The sequence below is a fragment of the Sinocyclocheilus rhinocerous genome, unplaced genomic scaffold (genome assembly GCF_001515625.1).
Source record: "Sinocyclocheilus rhinocerous isolate Xijiao unplaced genomic scaffold, SAMN03320098_v1.1 scaffold1131, whole genome shotgun sequence".
NCBI lineage: Eukaryota > Metazoa > Chordata > Actinopteri > Cypriniformes > Cyprinidae > Sinocyclocheilus > Sinocyclocheilus rhinocerous.
Window position 1 is genome coordinate 746,134 of NW_015638568.1, and position 21,497 is coordinate 767,630.

The window sequence follows — 21,497 nt, forward strand, 5'->3', positions numbered from 1 at the left end:
ATGTTGTGTGTGTGTGTGTGTGTGTGTGTGTGTGTGTGTGTCTACTTTGGAAGGGCTGATGTCACATAAAACCTCTGTCTTTCCCCAGGGGGTAATAGCACTGTTAACTCCCTTTTTTTCTCTCTTATTCTTTCCCAATGAGAACATCATAATTATCCTCTTAGTTCTCAGTCTATGTAGTGCTTTACAAAAAGGTTCAGATGTTTATCTTGTGAGGTTATGTTTATGTGCATGTGTCTGAATTTACGTAGAAGGTAATGGAAGCCTATTATGGCCTCAAAGTAAAAGAAATGAAGAAGAAAAAAGAATACATGTTAATTTATTTTGCATTATTTCTCCTTACATCTCACAAATGGCACTTCATTTCTCACAATAACTTTATATTTTACATCTGCAACCTTGTCAATCATAATTGCACCTTTATCTCACAATTGCAGCTTTATTTCTTTAAAATTGTGACATCAAATCTCACAATTCCAACTTTATAGCTCACATTTGTGACTGTATCTCACAGTTTTGACTTTATATCTCACAGTTCTGAAAGTAATTGTTTATTCTCCTTTTAAATTTCATCTCACAATTATCTTATTTTTTAAAAATAGCAGGCAGAAACAGGTTTCCATATGTGTGTGTGTGTGCATATGTGGGTGTGTCTTCATATGTTTTGTCTACCTGAGAACCAACCATAAACGGTAAATTACAGGCCAAAGTAAAACTAAGATTAAATCTCAACACTTTACAAGGCTTTGGTATCTTTTAGCACAAGATAAAAATCCCATACCCAAGAGACACCTGAGTGAAAATATATCCCCTGGTGTCATTCAGTAGTTTGAGGCTCAATGGGGACTAAGCTCTAATCATCCAGTATAAATCCCCCAGACTTAACTCAACCACTCACCATTAGTTCCTGTGCAAACAAATAAAATAGTAACCAAATCACAACAGCCATGGGTTATACAGAGGTCAAAAGAATCACTGAAATGCACTTTTAATGCTGGTGACAAAACAGTTTATAAAAATAGAGTTCGGTATTTAGCCTTTCATCTCACTAAGAGCTCTCCAGAAACGTGTGATGTTCTGAAGAAGCCTTGAGGGAAGTGTGATTAAGGATTTGGCTGCACTGTGCTTCTGTTTCTGTGGAAGCTACATAAAATAAGTTTGGCCACCCGAAGACATTCCCTGGGAGAGCTCTATAGGCCCTTGTGGCAAGTAGGAAGTATAAACTTCCCGGAGTGTGGCCACTGAATTATGGATGGGGTGATATTGACAAGGGAAAGGGCGAGTGTAGGAATGTAGGAAACGCACTTTCAGAATACACACATGCACAAACACACACACTTATAGACATATACAAACAGGCAGTACTAATATTACAAAAGCACTTTAAATAAATAAATACTTAATCTTACTGACCACAATCTTTTGAAAAGTGTATATGTGTAAACGGTCAGCCATACACACACATTTATACACACAAAGGCAAATAAATTCAGACTTTAATACAGTGGTCCCAAAATTGTTTCTGGTCACTAAAAATGTATTAAGGTTATTGCATAGAATTATCAAACCAAGTAGAATCAGCAAAAAATTAAATAATAATAATAATAATGCTGGAGATTTTTTTCAATTTTATCTTGCAATGACTTTTAACCAACCAGTCATTTTAGTGGATGTATGAAGTCATTTCTGCTTGAGATTACAATTTAACAGATATAATCACAGAGCAAAATAACGTTAAGAAGAGTTTAGAACAACATGACTGTGAGTAAATGATAGCTGTGTGAACTCTCTCTATAAGTGTACACTTTTTGGGGCCACTGGATTTAGCGTTAGTATTTACGCCCCCTTGTGGTATGATAGCCCATTACAGTCCATTAATTAACAGCATCAGATCTGTATGTGCATCCCAGTGTGAGTGTGTCTGGGCGTCTGAATCTAACCTGTGCATGAAAAATGGAGAGAGACTTGGCAGTGTGCAGGGGGATCAGGACCCTCACCAGGAACTGCTTGTGCTCTGATTTGAGAGGCAGAGCAAAGCCATTTATGATACTGGAAAAAAGGAGAGGAGAGGAGAGGAGAGGAGAGGAGAGGAGGCGGAAAAGAGAAAAAGGAGAATAAACAGGATTAGTATCAGACGTCCTGATCATGCTCTGTACACTCATTCGCCACATTATTGTTCATCAGCTAATCCCCCGCTAAACCCCCCTCATCCTACCTCTCTTTCTGACTGTCTCCTCCTCTCTTCCTCTCATTTCCTTAGTTTTATCTTTGTTCTTCTACTCAGGCTGTTCCTCCCATTGCTTAGTTGCTATATAATTCCATTCCATCCATACTGTCTGTCTCTGTTTCTCTTTTATTCTACCATCCACCCTCTATCTTCTTCGCTCTTTGTCTTTCTCTCTCATTTTACACATTCATTCTCTCCGTAATTCTTGCCTGTCTCTCCTTCTATAGCATTCTTTCTTTTCCTGTTTGTTTACTTTGCTTATCTGACTGCATATAGCAAAATATACATATTTTATCTGGCAAAATTCTGTTTCAAATGCACTGTAAACAGAATGGTTCAATGAAATATTATCTAAATTGAAAATATATTTTGTTTAAATTTGTGGCGTTTTTAAAATTGACAATGATAAAACTATTTAAACATATTTTTCTCTATTTTATAAAATATGGCACGTTATATATTTATAAAATGATTCTGTACTTTAATATATTTCTAGATTAGAATATTTCTATTATCTTAATTATATTTTTTAAAAATGCCAAAAAAATATGTAGATTTTTAAAAAATATATTTTCAAATTTTCATATAATATATATTATCAATATCCTTTTCTGATTATGTTTTTGACCATATATTTAAATATATATATATATATAGTAAAAGAACATAAAATGCATATTTTTCTGCATGGGACCCATCTTTTCTCGCTCTAATTCTACAGCTCTATCTCTCTCTCTTCCTCATTCTCTCTTCAGTAGTGATCAGAGAGATGTGTGGGTGGGAGGCACTATAAATACTACTGGCATCAACCTGAATTTAGACCTCCATCCCCAACACTCTGACTCATGCCTCCCCCTGGTTGTCTCTCTCTTCCCCTGTTTCTCTCAGTCAAAGGTTTGCTTTGTTTATGCTATTAAACACATCGAGAATCAGACACCATTTTGTGTGCATTGAAACCAATATGCAAAGCAGCACTGGTTCCACTGAGAACATGGCTGTGAATTATATGGCTGGACATGCTGAGGATGGGAAACATGACTGCAGAACACGCAGCGAGCGCTGATGTCGGAGGTCTCTGCTAAGTGTCTGAATCACCAGCTCACACACCATAAAGCATCTCTCCAGTAATTTACTGCTACATTAAGTTACGTAACACTATAATTTACTCATTTAAGACTATATGTACCTCCTAACTCTGGAAACAATGAGTAAACCACAGGGATCTACCTTATAATCTTCTAATTTACATTGGGTTGCTTTATAAACATCATCTGATCTGATTTTTAACACACACTTAGTGTGCTTTCTACTTTGACAGTTTGAAAGTGTATCTACCTTCCCAAAATTTCCAGAAGTTCAGCAACTCCATTGAAACGCTCAGTTTCATAGATGAACCTGCAGATTTTAAAAATAGATATAATGGCAGACATAAAGACTAACAAAAAGCAGTCACTGGCTGTGTAATATCAATACTGCTCATGCGTTTTGTCTGTATGACTGACCTGAGGAAGATGTTGTTGATCTGTTTGCGGATGTAGGCCCTCAAGCCCAGAAGTTTGCCATAGACACGGTGCAGGATAGTCTTCAGATATTCTCTCTCTCTGGGGTCCTCGCTGTCAAATAACTCCAGCAGCTACACACACACACACACACACACATAGTCAGCCCTTTTGCACTTTATTAAAAGCACTACTCATGAATATGTATAATTGGTGTGAGTAGAATCAGAAATACTAACAGTCCAACATGGAGGTTAGACTGCCTGTTGGGTATCTGAGAAATACTGCAATTTGACTATGATACAATACACATTTAAAATCTCATATTGCTGCTCGAAGATATCAAGGCTAAAAGAAAAAAAAAAGAAACATAAAATCACACTGAAAATGTTCAACAGGGTGTGCCAAATCTACAAACTAGCAATGTTTGTCTCTAAAGACTGGACTTTAAAATGGGCTAAGATCACTTATGATCGCCTTGAGTCCACTTTACCTGTCCATATTCATTCACATGAATTCATTATGTATTTATTTTATTATATATTAGTGCAAAGAAAAATGCAGAATAACAAATATATTATTTGTTAAATTACATTGCAGCCTTCTTATGTTTACAAATGATAATTGTTAAAAATCACACAAGGCCTCTATACCTGTATCTCTACATCTATACAAGCTCTGTACCTGTAGAACAAACTTCTGGTCCACGTAGCGCTTGGCAAGAGAAGGCTGGAAATCTGGACTCTCAAGAAAGCGTAAAAAGAATTCATACACCAACTAGATAAAACAAAAGATAGGAGACAAAGAGAGAGGAAATGGGATCAGAGCTGGGACACAAGCTATAAAAAACTCATAATGATTTCTCACCCCATGGTGTCAGTATATGTGTTAGTGTGTTTGTGTATATAAGAACTTGAGAATGCACATGTACTTGTAAGTGAGGCCAGGAGGCTTCCAGAGCTGGTTCGTCCTCTTCCGGATCAAACTCAGGGTTCTCACTGGGTGGGAGAGTTCGAAAAATGTTCACTGAGATCTACAGGAAGAAGAGGGGTTGAAAGGTTGTGTTTTACTAAAGCATTGAAATAAGACAACAAATGATGAATAACAAATGATAATGAAAGACTCCAAATTTCGTTTGAAAAAAGGAAAAGGAAAGTGATCTTCAAGGGCCAGAGTTGAGAACCCCTGTTCTAAAGTCATTTTAATTGTTCGCCTTTATGAGCTTCCTGTTTCAAAATGGTAAGATGGTAATACCAGATGACATCAGATTGGTGACATCAGAATATAAAACATTGTACAAATCTATGACCATATTCAAATGCAAATTCACTTGACAGCTATTTCACATAAAAAAAAATTACTCACAAACCAATTGAAATCCAGTTAAACAAAATTGTGCAATGCTGTGAGCATTTAAATTAAAGGGATAGTTGACCAAGAAAGGAAAAGAAGAAATAATGTTATAAAGTAATTTCTGTGTAAACTAAGTCACTGTAATTCTTTTCAGCATAGCTTTTCTATGCGACATAGGCTCATTATAGATTTCACAGGAGCTCATCGCTATTTGCTTTGCACAGTTGTGCATTTCAGTTGAATGGAATTTCAGGTAAATGGAATTTTTATTTTAAAAGATGTTTGTGTACATTTCTACTGATCAGAGCAACAGTAATTCATTGTTACCTGATTTGCATAATTCCTCTAGTGAACGAGGGGCTAAAAAACAACGCAACAGCATATGCAAATAAACTGTATTATCACTTATCGGAGGGCGCAAATTCATCCTTAGTGAATTCTCCCCTTTGTCTTTCACATCAAAACATAAAAGGACCGGTTAACAAAAATCAATTGCTTTCCAATTAAGGTATTTTTGTATTTCAGCTACATATTGTACAGAGCTAATGTAGCTAAACACAAGGAAACGTAAATGCTTCTGAGTCTTTAAGTGCACTTTAGAGCATTGGAGATCCTGTGTATCCCTCAACGATTTATCCTCCCCATGCCAACTCTGCTCTTTTATCAAATCCCATCCTACTCCATCACTTTTTCTCTCTTTCGCGATTCATCTCACCATCTTAATTGCCTCTGGGTACAGGGGTTCGATGAGGACTCCGCGACTGGTGGCCACGCTCTCCACAAGCTCGTTCAGCGCAGCACGTTTGATCTCTTTCCCCTTCAGGTCGGCCACACAGTCCAGAAAGTCAAAAAGCACACAACACTGCTGCAGCTTCTTACAGAACAAGTCATGAAGTTCTGCCACGGGAGCATCTGTGGGACAGGAAGGAGAGAAGATGTAATCTAGGACACAAATATACTTATACAATATACACAATTACACTGCACATTTACTATTTACCGTCTTTCCTAGTCTAGCTTGCTAATAAACCTGGCATTGTACACATATAAAGATTCTATATTGGCATCTATGGTTACATGAAGAACCTTTAACATCCATAGAACCTTTAAATTAAAGTAAAAGTTCAACCAAAAATTTTAATTCTCTCATCATTTACTCTCATGTCATTCCAAGCCTGTGTGATTTTCTTTCTTTTGCAGAACACAAAAGAATCTATTTTGCAGAAAGTTGGTAACCAAACAGTTTTGGTGACCAGTGACTTAGATTTTATGGAAAAAATTCTAAATACCTTCTTTTATGCTCCACATTTATACAGGTTTGGGAGATAATAAATAAATAATAACAGAATTGTCATTTCTCGATAAACTATCTTTTTACACACTGTTGTTCTTTTCAGCACTTTTTGTAATGCGACACTCTTAGGTTCCAAAAGAGGGTTTTCATAGCGATGCAATAGGAGAACCCTTTTTGATTCCTCAAAGAACCTTTCAGTGAACTTAAAAGAACCTTTTGTGCAATGGAAAGGTTCCATGGATTTTAAAGGTTCTTCATGGAACCATCAATGTCAATAAAGAACCGTTATTTTTTAAAGTGTATGCACTCACATGGCACAATTACATTAAAGATTGCTGGAGTTACACAGACACTTGGATCTATAAAGTAAATTAATGCAGATTTCTTGAAGTGGATGGACGGGATGCTAATGAGAAATGAGTGGAGGCGTCTGGTGCTAACAGGATTAGCGGGTGCTATCTTTAACCCCGTGCTGTCTCACCCCTCTGTGGACGTTGCACCTCGAGCCACAATAACCATGACAATCCACTCCATTCATCCAAAAACTCAACACAACTTACATACCCTACTGTTCCTGTACAACGACTTGTGAATCGCTCTCTCTTTTTTTTAGCCTCAGCATGGCACTTTGTACAATAACTCTCCATTAAAAGTGTATTAGTCTTAACAGTTTGCAACAGCTAGACTCAAACCAAGTGGGTCGGCGTGCAGCAAGCTAGGCCAAAGGAGACAGATAGAATAAATAATAAACCGAACGTGCAAATAAAGAGAGGGATGTGATGAAAAGAGGTGGTTATGTAGCGGTTTGTGTTTGTTTGTAGTCAGAGGGAAGGATAGGGTGCAAGAGAGCATGACACAGCCACAGCAGTCAGAACAGAAAAAAAAACGAAATTGTCCAGGGAAAAGTGTGAGAGGGAAAGAAGGCGGAGACACAAGAAACTGGAAACGCGCAGCGCATGAGGGTAAGAGCAAAGATTAGAGTATGAATGAAATATGAATTTGAAATGAACTTAAATCATGGAAAGAATGTGAAAACTATAATGACTTATGTGAAGAAATAGCAACAATTTTACATCTGAAGTTAAATATCACTCCAGTTAGATCAGTCGTCTCTAATAAACATGCTGTAATGTTGTACATGCAAAGCTGCTAAATATAGAGTGGCCAATAGCAACAGTGGGGCATAGAGAGAGAGAGAGAGAGAGAGAGAGAGATGCATGCTAGGGCAAGAAAACAGTGCAGAGAGAGCAGGAGAGATGATGTCATCCCTCTACCCTGTTCCTCTCCTCATGATCTCCTTTTACCCCTCCTCTCCATCCTTCTCTCACTCTCATTCGCTCTGTGGGTCTCTTTCTGTGGAAGTGTGATTTTAATGAGGAAACTCTTTCTGGTTAAAGAGGTATTACTGTATTTGGGTGGCTGTTGAGATCCTGTATTTTTTAACCACCAAAACCCATAACAGAGCAGAGCAAAAATACTGCACGACAAAACAGGAACCTTGAATTGCCACATTTCACATGAGCTTTTTTTGATGATGTGGAATGATGTAGGCAAATTAGGAATTCCAGTGAAACTGAACTTCAACACCGGTACGGGAAGCTATAATATAAAACGAATAAATACGCACAATGCTATATTATAATATCTTTCAAATTAAAGCTATTAATTAAGCTGTAAGGTTAATGCATGACTTAATATTTTAAATCACAAGTATACTTGAAAGAAAATGGTTTATTATTAAGTAATCCAATATGATCAAATATTATCATCAAATATGACTGAATATATAAATAAAACTATATGAATATGAATAGAATTACTACCATTCAAAAATTTGGGGTCAGAAATATATTTTTTTTTAAGTAATTGAAATCTGACCAAAACAGACAGTAAAAACTTTTACAATACTACAAAAAATATTTCATATAAATGCTGTTCTTTTGAACTTCCTATTCATTAAAGGGGTCATATGATGCTTTTTTAAAGATCATTATTTTGTGTATTTGGAAAACGTATCACTGTTTCCACAAAAACATAAAGCAGCACAGCTGTTTTCGTTGATAATAATAAGAGATGTTCCTTAAGCACCAAATCAGCATATTAGAATAAGTTCTGAAGGATCATGTGACACTGGGCTGCTGAAAATTCAACTTTGCCATTACAATAAATTACATTTTAAAATATATTAAATATTGCTCATAATTTTTTTTTTTTCAAAATCATTAAACAGATAAATGCAGTCTTGGTGAGCATAAAACAATTTTACAGGGCCAAAACTTTTGAATATATATATATTTATATATATATATATGTGTGTGTGTATGTATTTTTTTCTTCACTTTCTATGGACAAGGACCAATCTGGCTCAACGAATCTTGCTCTCCCTCAGTACAGTGTTCTTCCACTTACAGCCTCACGTGCTTATCCACTTCACTCTCTCTCTCTCTTTCTCTAATGCTCTTTTTCTCTTCCCTGTCTCTATAATCACTCACTCCCTCTTTTATTCTCTCCCTCTTCCTCTCTTGCCCTTTTTATTGATCGGAGGAGGCCAGAGTGGGAGCAGGCCTTCTGTGTACTGTAACCCAACACCAGTCCTGACCAGCTGGACCCTGCAGGAAGAAGCAGGCAGATATATACCCACCCCGAAAAATCACTTTCTTAAACACAGACATATTTGTTACCCTGAAATAATGATTCCATGGAGTATGATGATTACAGTACACAAGTACAGTAATCATCATACTCCAAGGTGAATGCTAATAGATTTGAAACGCTGTCCTAGCCCAAAACACTAATTTCTGTTTAACTTATGGATTTGGGAGTTTTGAATCTGCAGACTGAGAGCTCTGAGCTGCCCATTGTCTATGTGAAGACACTCTCCCTCCAGCAGTGGCAGCTATTTACAGAGACACATGCTCACAAACTCACGAGGACTAGTAGTGAAATCACTCCTAAGGCTTAACAGGAAAAAATAACACAAATTAACATGAAGAGCAGAATTCGAAGGTCTACAAATGAGGATAAGCACCACCAATTGTTCAGACCATTAATACATCGACAGTCTTTTTTTTCGGTAACTAATCACCCAGACTAGCAAACCTGGCAGCGTTGGCCATTTTGGCCGTTCGACCAATTAAAGATTCAGGTCTTGTTTTGGACTGATAAAGCGTCTCAGCTGTTTTCCTCTCTTTCTCTCTACTGCACACATACACAGATAGGGACTCACAGGTAAATTCAGAGACCAAACAAACACTCACAGGTTCTGTGTCAGGTGGTGTTTGTCATGCTCTGCTAAGTTAATCTTGTGTTTAAAAGGCATTATATATGCTGTACCATTAATGGAGCTTAAATATGTAGCAGGTACAAGGTGCAAACAAAAAAAGCATCACTTTTTAGCACATTGATAGTTTGGCCAATCCATGTACTACTAATTGCCATTCTAATAGGTGTTATTTTGATGTTGTGATCATTAAAGAAAAGGCATCACTTTATTTTTTGTTATAAGGGATAATAATCATGAACTATTTTTATAAGGGATAATAATCGTTACCTGTTTTGCATGAGTTCAGTAATAGAATTAAGAAAGATCCCAAAATTGAAAATGATTAAAACCTTCCTGAAGTTTCATTGACAGTTAACAGCCTATTTTTACATGGCTAGCAGTTGTCAGTGGTTTGATTATATTATTTTAAATTAAACTGATGCTTCATGAAGTATAATCAAACATAATACCACATACAACAGAACTGTGCATTTTTTTTATACAGTTATGTGTTACGAAATACCAGAGCTAAATTAATCTATAGCTAGTCATAGGGTTGAAATTGAATACAATGTACTTAGTAAGACTAAATAAGATGTTGATTAACACTGGAGATGTGTCTCAGTGACATGTGAATGACTAAAAGCAGGTCAGTTGGATGGTTAACAGGACAGGGGCTCAGTCTGGACCCCCTGTGACACACCAACTGGCAGCACACCCTCAGCTGGAGTGTCTCATGAAAACTGGTACCACTAAATCCAACTTCACTGGAAATGTCGCTCAGATGATTCCCGTATTAGAATAAGTGAATCATGCTAAAGTGTGAATCATGAAATCGTGTATGAATTTGGAAAACCTATGATGCCGAGTGCCATACAGGTGGGGATAACACTGCAACCGTGTGTATTCTTTGTGAAAAAAAATCACAGATCAGCTACTCTGAAAATTAGGTGCTCTAAGATCTCTCTCTTTCTCTATTTATAGCTGTTTTACCTGAGCTTTCTAAGGTTCTTGTCACAAAATTTTATCGCTCCTATACTTCTTTAAATTAATGGATTATGTCAAACTACCCCCACACTCAATACAGTAACTTCCCAGCCGCTTCCCAGTGTGTGGCTTATAGCTTCTCCATCACTTCAGGTTGATGGCCAAAATGAGCTCATGGAAGTGAAGCTATTACTGTGTCCTGACTGAGGATGCTTTTAACCACAAAGCTTCCTAAACTAACAAAGTAGGCTACTTGGCACAGACTACGACAAGCCTACAGATGCCACTGGACAGAACATTGCATTCAAAAAATAATTTTTGCTGCTAGTTCAATTAAGTTATTTAAAATGAGGTAATGCAACACAATTGCTACTTAATTTCATGCCATGAAAAACACGTTTGTAAAACAGAAGTTTACTCACTGCATTTGGACTACATGAATAATTTTGTTGCCATTAACTAAACTGGATTAGGAATTTCTGATTCCCAGCAAACTTTGCATAGGACTAGGTTGTTGACTAGAAATGTTATTTTGTATGTTTTTGAGCCAGATTCTATGGTTTGTGTTGCTTCCCTTAATGAACAGTTATGCAAATCCCACTGCAATGAGCAATCTCTTATTTCCTGCACTTGCCAACATCCTACATTATAAGCAAGAAAAGTTGCTTATGATATTGATATATCATATATATGATATCATTATTATTATTAATTATTATTATTTATTATATTGCTATGTTAGCTAGTACTGCAAAGGGTTCATTTGAGTTACTTTGATACATCTAATCTTATTGGGGTTACTCAATTAAGTTAGGTTTCTGCTACACAACACAAGGTATTTGAGTTGAGTTGAATTTAATGTTACAAAAACCGCTTTCCATGTAATGTAACCAATATAAATTCAGTCAGAACATTGGATCTCTTAGATTATATATCCTTGAATGACGGTATCATTAAAGTGAATTCTACTGAGTCTAGCTGTGCTCCTCAGAAGATTTAGTTACATTTGGAGTCCTTATGGAGGTACCATGACATCTCTCAAGGCTGCTCAAGAAAACACTGAGTTCACAACTACCAAAATGGCTGTAATAGCCTATTTCAATATCAGGGGATTCATTTTTATTCTCCATATTTCCTAACTAACATGCCATTTAAAACAAACCACCTCACGTCCCAGTTAAAGTAACCTACCTTTAAGTAAGGGCAGCGGCGTGAGCTCCACCTGGGAGCTCTGATAGCGGAACTGTGAGGAGCTATGGGACCGTCGCTGCCGGGCACGGCGCATCGAGCGGCGGGGGAAGCCGTCTACCTTCTCCGCGCTCGGTACAGAGAAGCCCGTGGTCGGCGATGATGGGCTCGACGGAGGTAGCTTCGTAGGGGTCTCCATCGCTGCAAAGGTGGTGCTCGGCAGAAGGTTGTTCGAGGAAGGAAGCCAACGGCGAGAGCAGGCTCCTAAGCCTTGCTATTTAGTCCAAAAAAAATTTTGGGGATTTAAAAAGTAAAATCAACAAGCAGGGATTGACTAAAGACAGAAGTTATCTAACCTGGTCAAAAATGTAGACAGAGGGATGGTGGAGTAAAACCTATCGGTGTTCAATTTGACGCGTCTCTCGCCCGTGTTACATTAAAACACGAGATTTGACTCGGAAATAAGCACAAGGGTGGATGTAACTGTCTATATCTTCATGAACAGATATTGATGTGAACATACATGTCTACAATAAAGACATCTCTGCCGTACTGTCGTCATCAGAAAGTCATCGGCCTAAATTTGGTCTTTATTTAAATATTTATAGGCTAGAGGCATAAATCGGTACCGTATTAAAACTCGGGTGTAATAAGCATTCTATACAGTGATCATGGGCCAATCAATCCATGTTAGAAAAACAAACGAGCAATTAAAATCCTGTTATTTATCTCCTCCACACAGGTACAAATGCATCACTTATTAATTAAAGGTTATCGTCATATTACCAGTCACCAGTTCTGCGCCTCGAGTCCTTTTCAGAGCCTTCCGGCGCCCCCCTACTAAAATCCGTTACCGTACAGTCGGCTCGGTTCGGTCAGATCCACACAGGGCGGGGATGAACTGCTTCAAACGTGCCTACATGTGTTGAGCATCACGGCAGCCGCTGCAGCACTGATACCCCCTTCTACCTCCTTGCCTCAAATACTACAAGAAACCGCTGTTCAGTTACTTCTGTATCACAAGGACGTTGACAGTCTCGTTGATTTCCCCCGTCGCCCTTCCTCTCCGCTGATTGCTCGTGTTTTCCACCCGTTTCTTTATTTCCCAGCAGTCAGTGTCGGTCGTTGTCTTCAGGTGGTGCAAGTAGATGTAGATGCTACACACTGCGGATGACGCTCACGCGCTCTTATTTATTTATTTACTCTTCCTACATTTGCGTGACCCTTTTCTAGACGTCGCTATGTGTTATGTGGCTATACCGTTGACTCTATTCACCGTTTAAGTGACTATTTGTTTTTATTTCATCCGTATCTTTATCAGACAGCTGTCTTCTACTTCAGCCCCTTTCCCTTCTCCTCCCTCTGTCCCTCCCTCACTGGCTGCCTCAGTCTGTTAGCCGCTGTGTTTTGGGACTGGCAGGTTGGCCATTGTTCTTGCTTCATTCGTTCATTATTCCGCGCGTTCACCCGTCGCTGTATCCGCTGATTTTTGTTAAGTCCTTCGCTAACTACGAGTTCTGTGATATCAGTCGAACGACGACGTGCCGTTGACCTACCTAGAGACTACTAAATGTGATGCTAAACGTTATGGGCGTTTTGGCAATCGAGAGAGCATCCACAACTGCTGTACCATCGAGAAAGATTGGGTGCTATTGATATGGCTTGTTTTACAGAAATTTTCTTCGAGGTTTCATGCATTGACATATTCTTAGGTGACAATGACAAATACAACAATTATTTTACAAATCAAATTCTTAAAACTGTTTATACAACTACTACATTTATATTTTAATGACTTTAAAAAATGTCCAGTTGGATGACCATCAAGTACACCACACAAAAAATAAATAACGTTTTTAAAGACTAAATTAGTCTAAAAACTTTATTAAATTTTTTTTAAAGCCTAAATATTGACTTAGAAAATCACATTTTTAAAATATTTTTTTACAAATATAATACATTTTTAAGTCATTAATATCATAATTGCTTGAACAAATATCAAAATATGTCAATAAAATGGCTGCCTGCATATAGGTCACACCACACTTACTTTGATTTGACAGACAAGGGTTTTTTAAATATTAACAATAAAAAAAAGAATGAAAAAATGTGTCAAGTTGTTTATTCCAACATTTCCTTTTATTTCCTTTCAATGGCACTTTGGCAGTATACAGTTACACTTTTTTTTTTTTTACTAATCCCCACTAAAATATAATTTTTAATTCAGGCTAATAAAAAATAGAAGTTTTGAACCATAAACAAAACTAGGATGTATTATTATTCGCAGGACGTACCTAACACCGGTTTACATTCATAAAATATTCCTCAATGTTTCCCAGTTGTTTTTTAAATGTAAGGTTGACATTGTTACAGTGATGCATGTGTTTTGGGACTGCGACAGGATCAAAGCACACTGGAGGGAGATTCACAAAACTGTCCAGAAGATTACTGGTAAATCCTTTGCATTGTCTCCGAATGTATATCTACAGGTACAGAATGTGTTACATATTTCCACTGATCAGGCTGAGTCAGGCTGCTTCTCTTAAACCAGAAGCTTACATCAGAGGCCTAATAACTTTTGACATACTTGGTCTCCTCTTTGTGCTGATTGTTACATTGCTCTGAACTGAGTACATATTTTGTTTCTACATATGTTCAACTATTCTGGATTGTTGTTGTTTTTTTTTCATCTTTCTCTCTCCTTCCTGCTTCACTATGTGTTTGGATGTGTTATTGCTATATATATATATATATATATATATATATATATATATAATCATAGAAGTTGTGCGGTACGTCTTGTAAGACATTAATGCAACTGTATGTACCGTTTTTACCTTAAAATATCATCTTGATGGTACACTGACTTATAAAGTGAATACCTTCTGGTTTTACCCCACACTGCTCTGTAAACGTTTGCTCTGGGAATATGCAAGTTTGGTGGGTATGAAATTTCACAAAAAGAGAGGACTGATTTACAGCAGCAACAAATGCATGTGTAGCCTACAGCTAGCCACTGTAATTTGAACAGTGATATTTACAACAAGGAAATTCCACTTACTTGATTGTAGCTGGCTCCAAACTAAGTCACCAAAATACACAAAACTACACACAGTTGCTTTAATCTTTAAAGTATTTTTGAATATCTTCATATATCTCGACAAGAATGAGTGTCACTGGCCATATAAAAAAAAAATAACTCTTGAAATGATCCAAATATAATTTATGAAATAACTGAACATTTTCATTTTACAAATCAAAATGGATTAAAGTATGGAATCACTAAGCCCAACATTTAGGCTGTGGTCTTACATCTAAAAAAAATAATGCCCGTATCTAAAATATAGCTACTTGTAAATCAAATCTTGCCATCTGTAAGTATTGTTTAAATAAATTATAAGAAACAACATATTCACACCTTAATGGATCAGGGTTTTAGCACCATTAGCATCTGAACACAACAAAAAAGAGCTGCTTGCAGGATGCAGTATGTAAGCCTTGTCATCAAATAAAAACATAACTGATTGTACAAAACCTCAAAACTGCTGTAGGCACCCGTTCCCATTCACTGAGTCCCAAGGATACCAGTCGCTACTGTCGAGGAGGTCTGTTAGAGATATGTCCATTGAATTACTTTCTGGTAAGAATGCAAGGTCCGGCAAGAGGTTGGGGTCAGTGCTGAATGTGATATCTGAGGTAGAGGGTGAAGCTGTGGACGGACCTCCAGTAACAGGAGCTGATGGTTCAAATGGACATAGTTTAGTGCAGTGAGGTATATGTTGTTCCAAAGCTGTGGTGTAGAGTTGAAGCTCCTTCTTCAGTTCAGTAATTTCTTTTACGAATGCGGCATTAGACTGCTCTAGAGTTTGGAGTTCCTAAGTAAAAATAATTAAATAAATGAGTTTATAAAGACTACAATACTGAGATGAATTCAGCTGAAAAGCAGAAGTTTCAAAGTGAAAGAAATGTGGCATAGTTAAATATAGAGTAGCTGTGAGTAGTATAAAATAACAAGTAATTTAAAATAGATTTGACCTGCTCTCCCCACATATTAAGTTCATAGTTCATTACACACTTTCTTAAAAAAACAAAACAATTCAGACTTCCTCATGTTTTGTTAGTCTTGGAAAGGATCTGAGATGCGATTAGTGGGTTGGATAAAAAGGGAAAGTCCAAGATTTGTACATCATCTGAAGGGAAAATGAAAGTGAAAGTGAAGGTATATGACATGTCAGATGTTAAACTGAAATAACTAGTCTGGCACTAGCTCAACTAATCTGTAAGCTGTCCCAGTCATGCACTGTGTTTCCCAGAAATGCCTCCTCTGTACTGAAAGGTTGTGCAATATAATGCTCCTCCACACACACAGAGACTACAAAGTAATCATTAACAAACACACACAAAAAAATATCCTCCGCAGAAACATACACATTCTGCGCAAGGTTATCATTATGACATGTTACTTAATAATTCCAAAGAATTATAAGGGTACAGGTTATGTAGCTGACAATAACAATAATAAAGAGCAAAAAGTGTAAATATATTTGAGTGAGTAATGTGAATGAAAAGATACATACAGGTACACAACAAATGTAAGGATTTGAAGAGATAACATAAATAGGAACAGAGCAAACCGAACCCATTCACTTGAAAGAGAGAGAGAGTGTCAAAGGTACTAATTTGCTACTGACCTCATGCAGCAAGTCCGCCTTTTCTGTGTGTTTTCTGCGACTCTTGCGAGCTGCATCTCTGTTTTTTTCTCTGCGATGATGCCTGTGATCCTCTGACTGTGTGCTCTTAAGATATTCATCAGATCATTTATGTGAATTACATTATATAATATAAATATAGATTTATTTATATATAAACAAATAATATTCGTTTTTTTTATTTCATTGTTATATATACATACATACACACATGCACAAATAATAGCAAATAATAAAAAAAAAACTTATATAAAATATTAAATATAACAAATAATTAAAAAAATATAATAATAGTTTAAGTACTTTATTGCTTGTTATAACAGCATTATATTATTTATACATAGTAAAATAACATTAAATGAATGAATTCACTCCATACCCACCCAATCATGAGGACTTTGAGAATCACTTTGTGAGAAAGGACTTCCCTGGTCAAAGTTGTCCATGAGGGCAGCTGGCATCTCCAAGTACACGAATGCTTTTCGGCAGTTAAATCAGAACAAAATGCTTGCATGTATACTTTCAATATAAATCGGTCTTTGATAGTATTTCCGTATTGAACACAATTCTTGGAACTGAAAAGCAAGCGCGTTAAGAGAATCCTGATGCAGCAGTTGTCAGTGGTCATGATTTAAACTGGTCTGAGGTCTTTGCACTGTTGGTCGTGGGCGGCAGAATGAGCCAATAGCTCTGTGAATCGACTGACGCAACAGAGGGGTGGACTCGACTGTTTTCGGTTTCGAATTATTTTAAATGGCCCGGTTAGCGGAGCAGGGAGATCAGCGCTTCCGGCACAGTAGGCTATTGCCAGTATTTAGGTTGTTCGTTTCCCGCTCTAGTGACAAATACTGGGAATTCCTACCAGGAAGTCCAAACGGGTGTAACTGTGTGGTATATGAAGGCTTAATTATGAAAGGCTATTACGGTATTTCATTATTACTGAGATTAATATAACAAATTATGTGAATCCAGCATTTTAAAACTATTTACTAGTATAATTTAGCAGCATCAAGGTTCTGCTTAGCAATGTTTACAGTCATTTACAGGCATTTGGCGGCAGCTGATAAGGATCTGCTGCAAACATAAGGTCTGCAGGTTCAAGTCGGGGGAAACAAAAACTGAGACGGACTAAATAAACAAGGAATTTACCGTAAAGGGTTCTTTTAGGGGGCTGTCCTACAATTAGTGTAGCTACTAGACTTTTCTTTCGATGAAAGCCAAAGGACAACTGACAAACAGTCTATTCAATTAGATGTTTTAGATCACAGTATTTTTGATTAATCATTTTATTGTTTATGAGATCTAAACAATAAAATGATGATTGTACCACATAACAGTTTTTAATTATTATTAACGCCATACTTTACTATGCTGCATTAAACTTCTTCATTGAGATATTCAACATCCTCATCATTTTTTCTTGTTATAAACACCACCATTACAAAGGTTCTCTGTTTTAATGTCACTGTGGCTGTTTTTGTTTGCAATTATTATTTTTATTTTATCTTTAATGTAAACGTCTACCCTTAAATAAGAGATTATAATATTTGGCAGCTAGCTGTTAAATGTTAAAGGGGTCATATGATGCGATTTCAATTTTTCCTTTCTCTTTGGAGAGTTACAAGCTCTTGGTGCATAAAGAAGATCTGTAAAGTTGCAAAGACTAAAGTCTCAAATCCAAAGAGATATTCTTTATAAAAGTTAAGAGTCAACCACGCCTACCTAAAACGGCTCGTTCTAACACGCCCCCACATGTCTACTACATTAAAAATATATATATATTTTTTTTTATAAAAAAGTAATATATATATCCCAAAACTTTTGAAAGGTAATATATACACTGACACCTAGAGATGTGGAGGAGACATCACTGATAACAATATACGAATGATCTACTATAGAATGATCTGTCCTAACTACACGCAACGCGACAGCGCGAAGTGACAGAATCACAGCCATTCAGAAGCGCACTGCACTCCCAGCGAAATGGACAAGTTTATAATCGAATTCATAAATATAAAACCTTTTTAACATTAATAAAACTACATACTGACTGATAGTTCACAGTATTAACGTACATCTTTGCTTTCATTTATTATTATTTATTTATTCTCAAGATCTGTTGTTGTTTTCAGTATGGCTATAAAAGGTCACACAAAATGATATTCAAACTCACATTAGACACGTTTAACTTTGAATAAGGCACATAATCAGTACCTGAGATTATCACTGTTTGAATGTTGTTGTTCCAGCCGCGACGTCGCTGAAACATAAACCGTTTTTTAAATAGAATTTTCGCGTGTCACTGTCATGGCTAGTTAGGACAAAACCTCTGATTAACATGGAAAAGATACCTTTTATCGCGTGTCGCGGCGTCGTGTGTAGTTAGGACACGATTTTAAACAGATTTACTATTAATTTCTTGATGTGCTACATTTTTTGAATAAAGGAATGTACCTTTAATAATAAAAAAAAGTGCACATATTGAGACACTGATGGTGTTTGTTGAAGAAGTGATAATCCATTATTTTTATTTATTTATTTAGTCATTTAGCAGACGCTTTTATCCAAAGCGACTTACAAATGAGGACAATAAAAGCAGTCAAAACTAACAAAAGAGCAACAATATATAAGTGCAAATGACAAGTCTCGGTTAGCCTAACGCAGTAGCCTACACGTAGCAAGGTGTATAATATATATATATATATATATATATATATAACATCAAAATAAAACTAATTCAAATATTAACAATAACTCTAATAGTACCTCAGTGATACTAAAATAACATTGATTTTAGTACATTTTCATAATTTCTCAGAATATTAAAAATTATCATTCAAATACTTTTATATTTTGGGTGGAAATAAAATTAGTAGAACGTTCTAAGAAACATTGTTTAACCTTTAAATAACATTCTAATCACGACAAGAAAGCTGGACATTTTAACGGTCTTAGAATATTAAAATAAACGTTCAAATAACATATTTTGAGTGAAACTAAAGTTAGAAGAATGATGTAAGAAGTTTGTAGTTTGAGAGGGTCAAATAAAGGTGGAACAGATGTGTTTTTAGTCGTAAACACATTTCATTACACCAAATACACAAAATAATGTTCTTTTTAGCAACATCATATGACCCCTTTAAAAGGATTTTGGATTAACTTTACAAGTCTTTTTGGTGGAGTTCAGCTCACATGTTTGGAAAATGCACAAGGGGGCGCTGCTATAGAAACGACTGGTTGACAACTTTCTTCACCTATTGGAAAAGCAGACACGCCCTTGCCGCGGTTCTCCTTCGCCAATAGAAAAAAAGCCCAAGTATGAATGACAGTTAAAAGAACCAATCATATTTCCTCAGCTCCATCTTTACGCACTCTCTAACCAATCATACTTCAATGTGTTGTGTCAACTCACAGTAACGCTTCCTTGTTTCCAGTCTGGCTTTGAGCACAACGCATGTGATTTTTATTTAGGAAATTATTTTACGTGTCTCGATAGTTAACGTTTGATTTCTGGTTAAGGTCAGTTCAGTGGTTTACACTTAAACGTTCGCGATGGGTTTACTGACGATCTTGAAGAAGATGAAGCACAAGGAGCGTGAAATGCGTCTACTTATGCTGCAAGTTATCTTTTCACAGAACTGAATTCAAATGTATTCATATAAATAACTTTGAAAACAATGTTCTTTTTAAGCCACTGTTTTTATTTTTAATAAAGTGCATACTCGCTCTATTCACGAGTGTCGCTTACTCAAACAAGGCACGTTTAGTGTAATATTTTTATTACTTGTAATGCTAAAGACTGTTGTGGGTCCTTAACCTTCCTGTTATAGGGGTCTTGACAATGCTGGGAAAACAACCATCCTAAAGAAGTTCAACGGCGAGGATGTCAGCACGATCTCTCCAACATTAGGCTTCAACATAAAGACACTCGAGCACAGAGGGTACGACGAAAGACTGGTTGTTATACATGTTTTGAATCAATAAGAAGTTAAGGGCATGATAAGATGCTAACTTTTAATGAAACTAATGGTTAAAAAGGGTATATATGTGTGTAAAGAGAATGTACAAATATACAAACTGTTTATCAATATTGCTGATACATTTCAAATAATTCTCAAATGCATTAATTTTGTTTCTTTTTCTTCACACTGAAACTAGGTTTAAGCTGAATATCTGGGATGTGGGTGGTCAAAAGTCCTTGAGATCTTACTGGAGGAATTATTTTGAGAGTACAGATGGACTGGTGTGGGTAGTGGACAGCGCTGACAGATTGAGACTGGAGGACTGCAGGAAAGAGCTGAGTACTTTATTACTAGAGGAGGTGAGAGGACCAATATCTTTACTTGGACCTAATGTTACAGAGTTTAAAGAAATTAAATGGTCAGATTTTGACATTTGTTTACTCTGCATTTTTATTGAACATAAATGACCATAAGCCACATAGTTTCGAATCAAGTATGTGTTGTTGAATAAAATGTAATGTGTTCATTACACTTTGATTAATGCATTTCTCTCAAATAGCGATTAGCAGGAGCCACTCTGTTAGTTTTTGCTAACAAACAGGACCTACCAGGTGCTTTATCAAAAGATGGAATCCAAGAGGTGAGTCTTATGTTAAACAGGGACATTTGTATTTTAATGAAACTGCCTTGCATATGCAGGAATCTGTGAATATGCTCATTTTCTGAATTTTGCCCAGGTTTTAGCGCTTGATGACATTAAGACCCATCACTGGTGCATTGTGGGATGCAGTGCCGTGACGGGTGAGAACCTGCTAATGGGTGTGGACTGGCTACTTGATGATATAGCAGCTCGGATCTTCACGGCTGACTGATGGACTGAATGTTTTAGCACATCTGAGATGAAAGTTAAAAAAAAGTTCTTGTACTGAAAATGTATTTCAAATGTTTGAGGATGTCGAAATGGCTGTAAAGCTGTTAAGATACATACCTACCAATACAACACTTAATTCTGC

The 21,497-nt window shown here is 36.6% G+C and overlaps 3 protein-coding genes across 4 annotated transcripts in view; 1 reads left to right on the forward strand and 2 right to left on the reverse strand.

Annotated features, from left to right (window-relative positions):
• Positions 1–13,212, reverse strand: part of LOC107749805 (serine/threonine-protein phosphatase 2A 56 kDa regulatory subunit beta isoform-like) — a 19,229-nt gene extending 6,017 nt beyond the window's left edge. Inside the window, exons 1-7 of the mRNA XM_016564985.1 lie at positions 11,814–13,212; positions 5,795–5,991; positions 4,658–4,759; positions 4,411–4,503; positions 3,730–3,860; positions 3,563–3,622; positions 1,941–2,049 (exon numbers count right to left, since the gene is read on the reverse strand). Coding sequence (XP_016420471.1) covers positions 1,941–2,049; positions 3,563–3,622; positions 3,730–3,860; positions 4,411–4,503; positions 4,658–4,759; positions 5,795–5,991; positions 11,814–12,009 — 888 coding nt within the window. The 5' untranslated portion in view covers positions 12,010–13,212. The remainder of the gene's footprint in view (positions 1–1,940; positions 2,050–3,562; positions 3,623–3,729; positions 3,861–4,410; positions 4,504–4,657; positions 4,760–5,794; positions 5,992–11,813) is intronic.
• A 1,909-nt stretch (positions 13,213–15,121) lies between these two features.
• LOC107749833 (basic leucine zipper transcriptional factor ATF-like) lies at positions 15,122–17,144 on the reverse strand. Its single transcript, XM_016565018.1, has 3 exons — positions 16,903–17,144; positions 16,502–16,606; positions 15,122–15,685 (listed from the first exon to the last, which is right to left on the reverse strand). The coding sequence occupies exons 1-3, from the start codon at positions 16,978–16,980 to the stop codon at positions 15,347–15,349; spliced, it is 522 nt and encodes a 173-aa protein (XP_016420504.1). The 5' UTR covers positions 16,981–17,144; the 3' UTR covers positions 15,122–15,346.
• A 2,769-nt stretch (positions 17,145–19,913) lies between these two features.
• On the forward strand, positions 19,914–21,384 carry LOC107749806 (ADP-ribosylation factor-like protein 2). 2 transcript variants are annotated; one of them, XM_016564986.1, is made up of 5 exons: positions 19,914–20,139; positions 20,353–20,463; positions 20,681–20,843; positions 21,044–21,124; positions 21,222–21,384. In XM_016564986.1, the coding sequence occupies exons 1-5, from the start codon at positions 20,075–20,077 to the stop codon at positions 21,354–21,356; spliced, it is 555 nt and encodes a 184-aa protein (XP_016420472.1). In that variant the 5' UTR covers positions 19,914–20,074; the 3' UTR covers positions 21,357–21,384. The 2 variants fall into 2 exon arrangements, with proteins under 2 accessions (XP_016420472.1, XP_016420473.1); XM_016564987.1 differs by having other exon boundaries at positions 20,091–20,172.
• The last annotated feature ends 113 nt before the right edge of the window (positions 21,385–21,497 follow it).

Bases quoted from the DNA above. Each gene is read 5' to 3' on its own strand.
- LOC107749806 (XM_016564986.1), top strand. From the start codon at position 20,075: ATGGGTTTACTGACGATCTTGAAGAAGATGAAGCACAAGGAGCGTGAA. The intron at 20,140-20,352 runs GCAAGTTATCTT...TTCCTGTTATAG, and splicing joins GAAATGCGTCTACTTATGCT to GGGTCTTGACAATGCTGGGA. The intron at 20,464-20,680 runs GTACGACGAAAG...CACTGAAACTAG, and splicing joins AAGACACTCGAGCACAGAGG to GTTTAAGCTGAATATCTGGG.
- LOC107749833 (XM_016565018.1), bottom strand. From the start codon at position 16,980: ATGCCAGCTGCCCTCATGGACAACTTTGACCAGGGAAGTCCTTTCTCA. The intron at 16,607-16,902 runs GTGGGTATGGAG...GAATATCTTAAG, and splicing joins CTCAAAGTCCTCATGATTGG to AGCACACAGTCAGAGGATCA. The intron at 15,686-16,501 runs GTCAGTAGCAAA...ATTTTTACTTAG, and splicing joins AGGCGGACTTGCTGCATGAG to GAACTCCAAACTCTAGAGCA.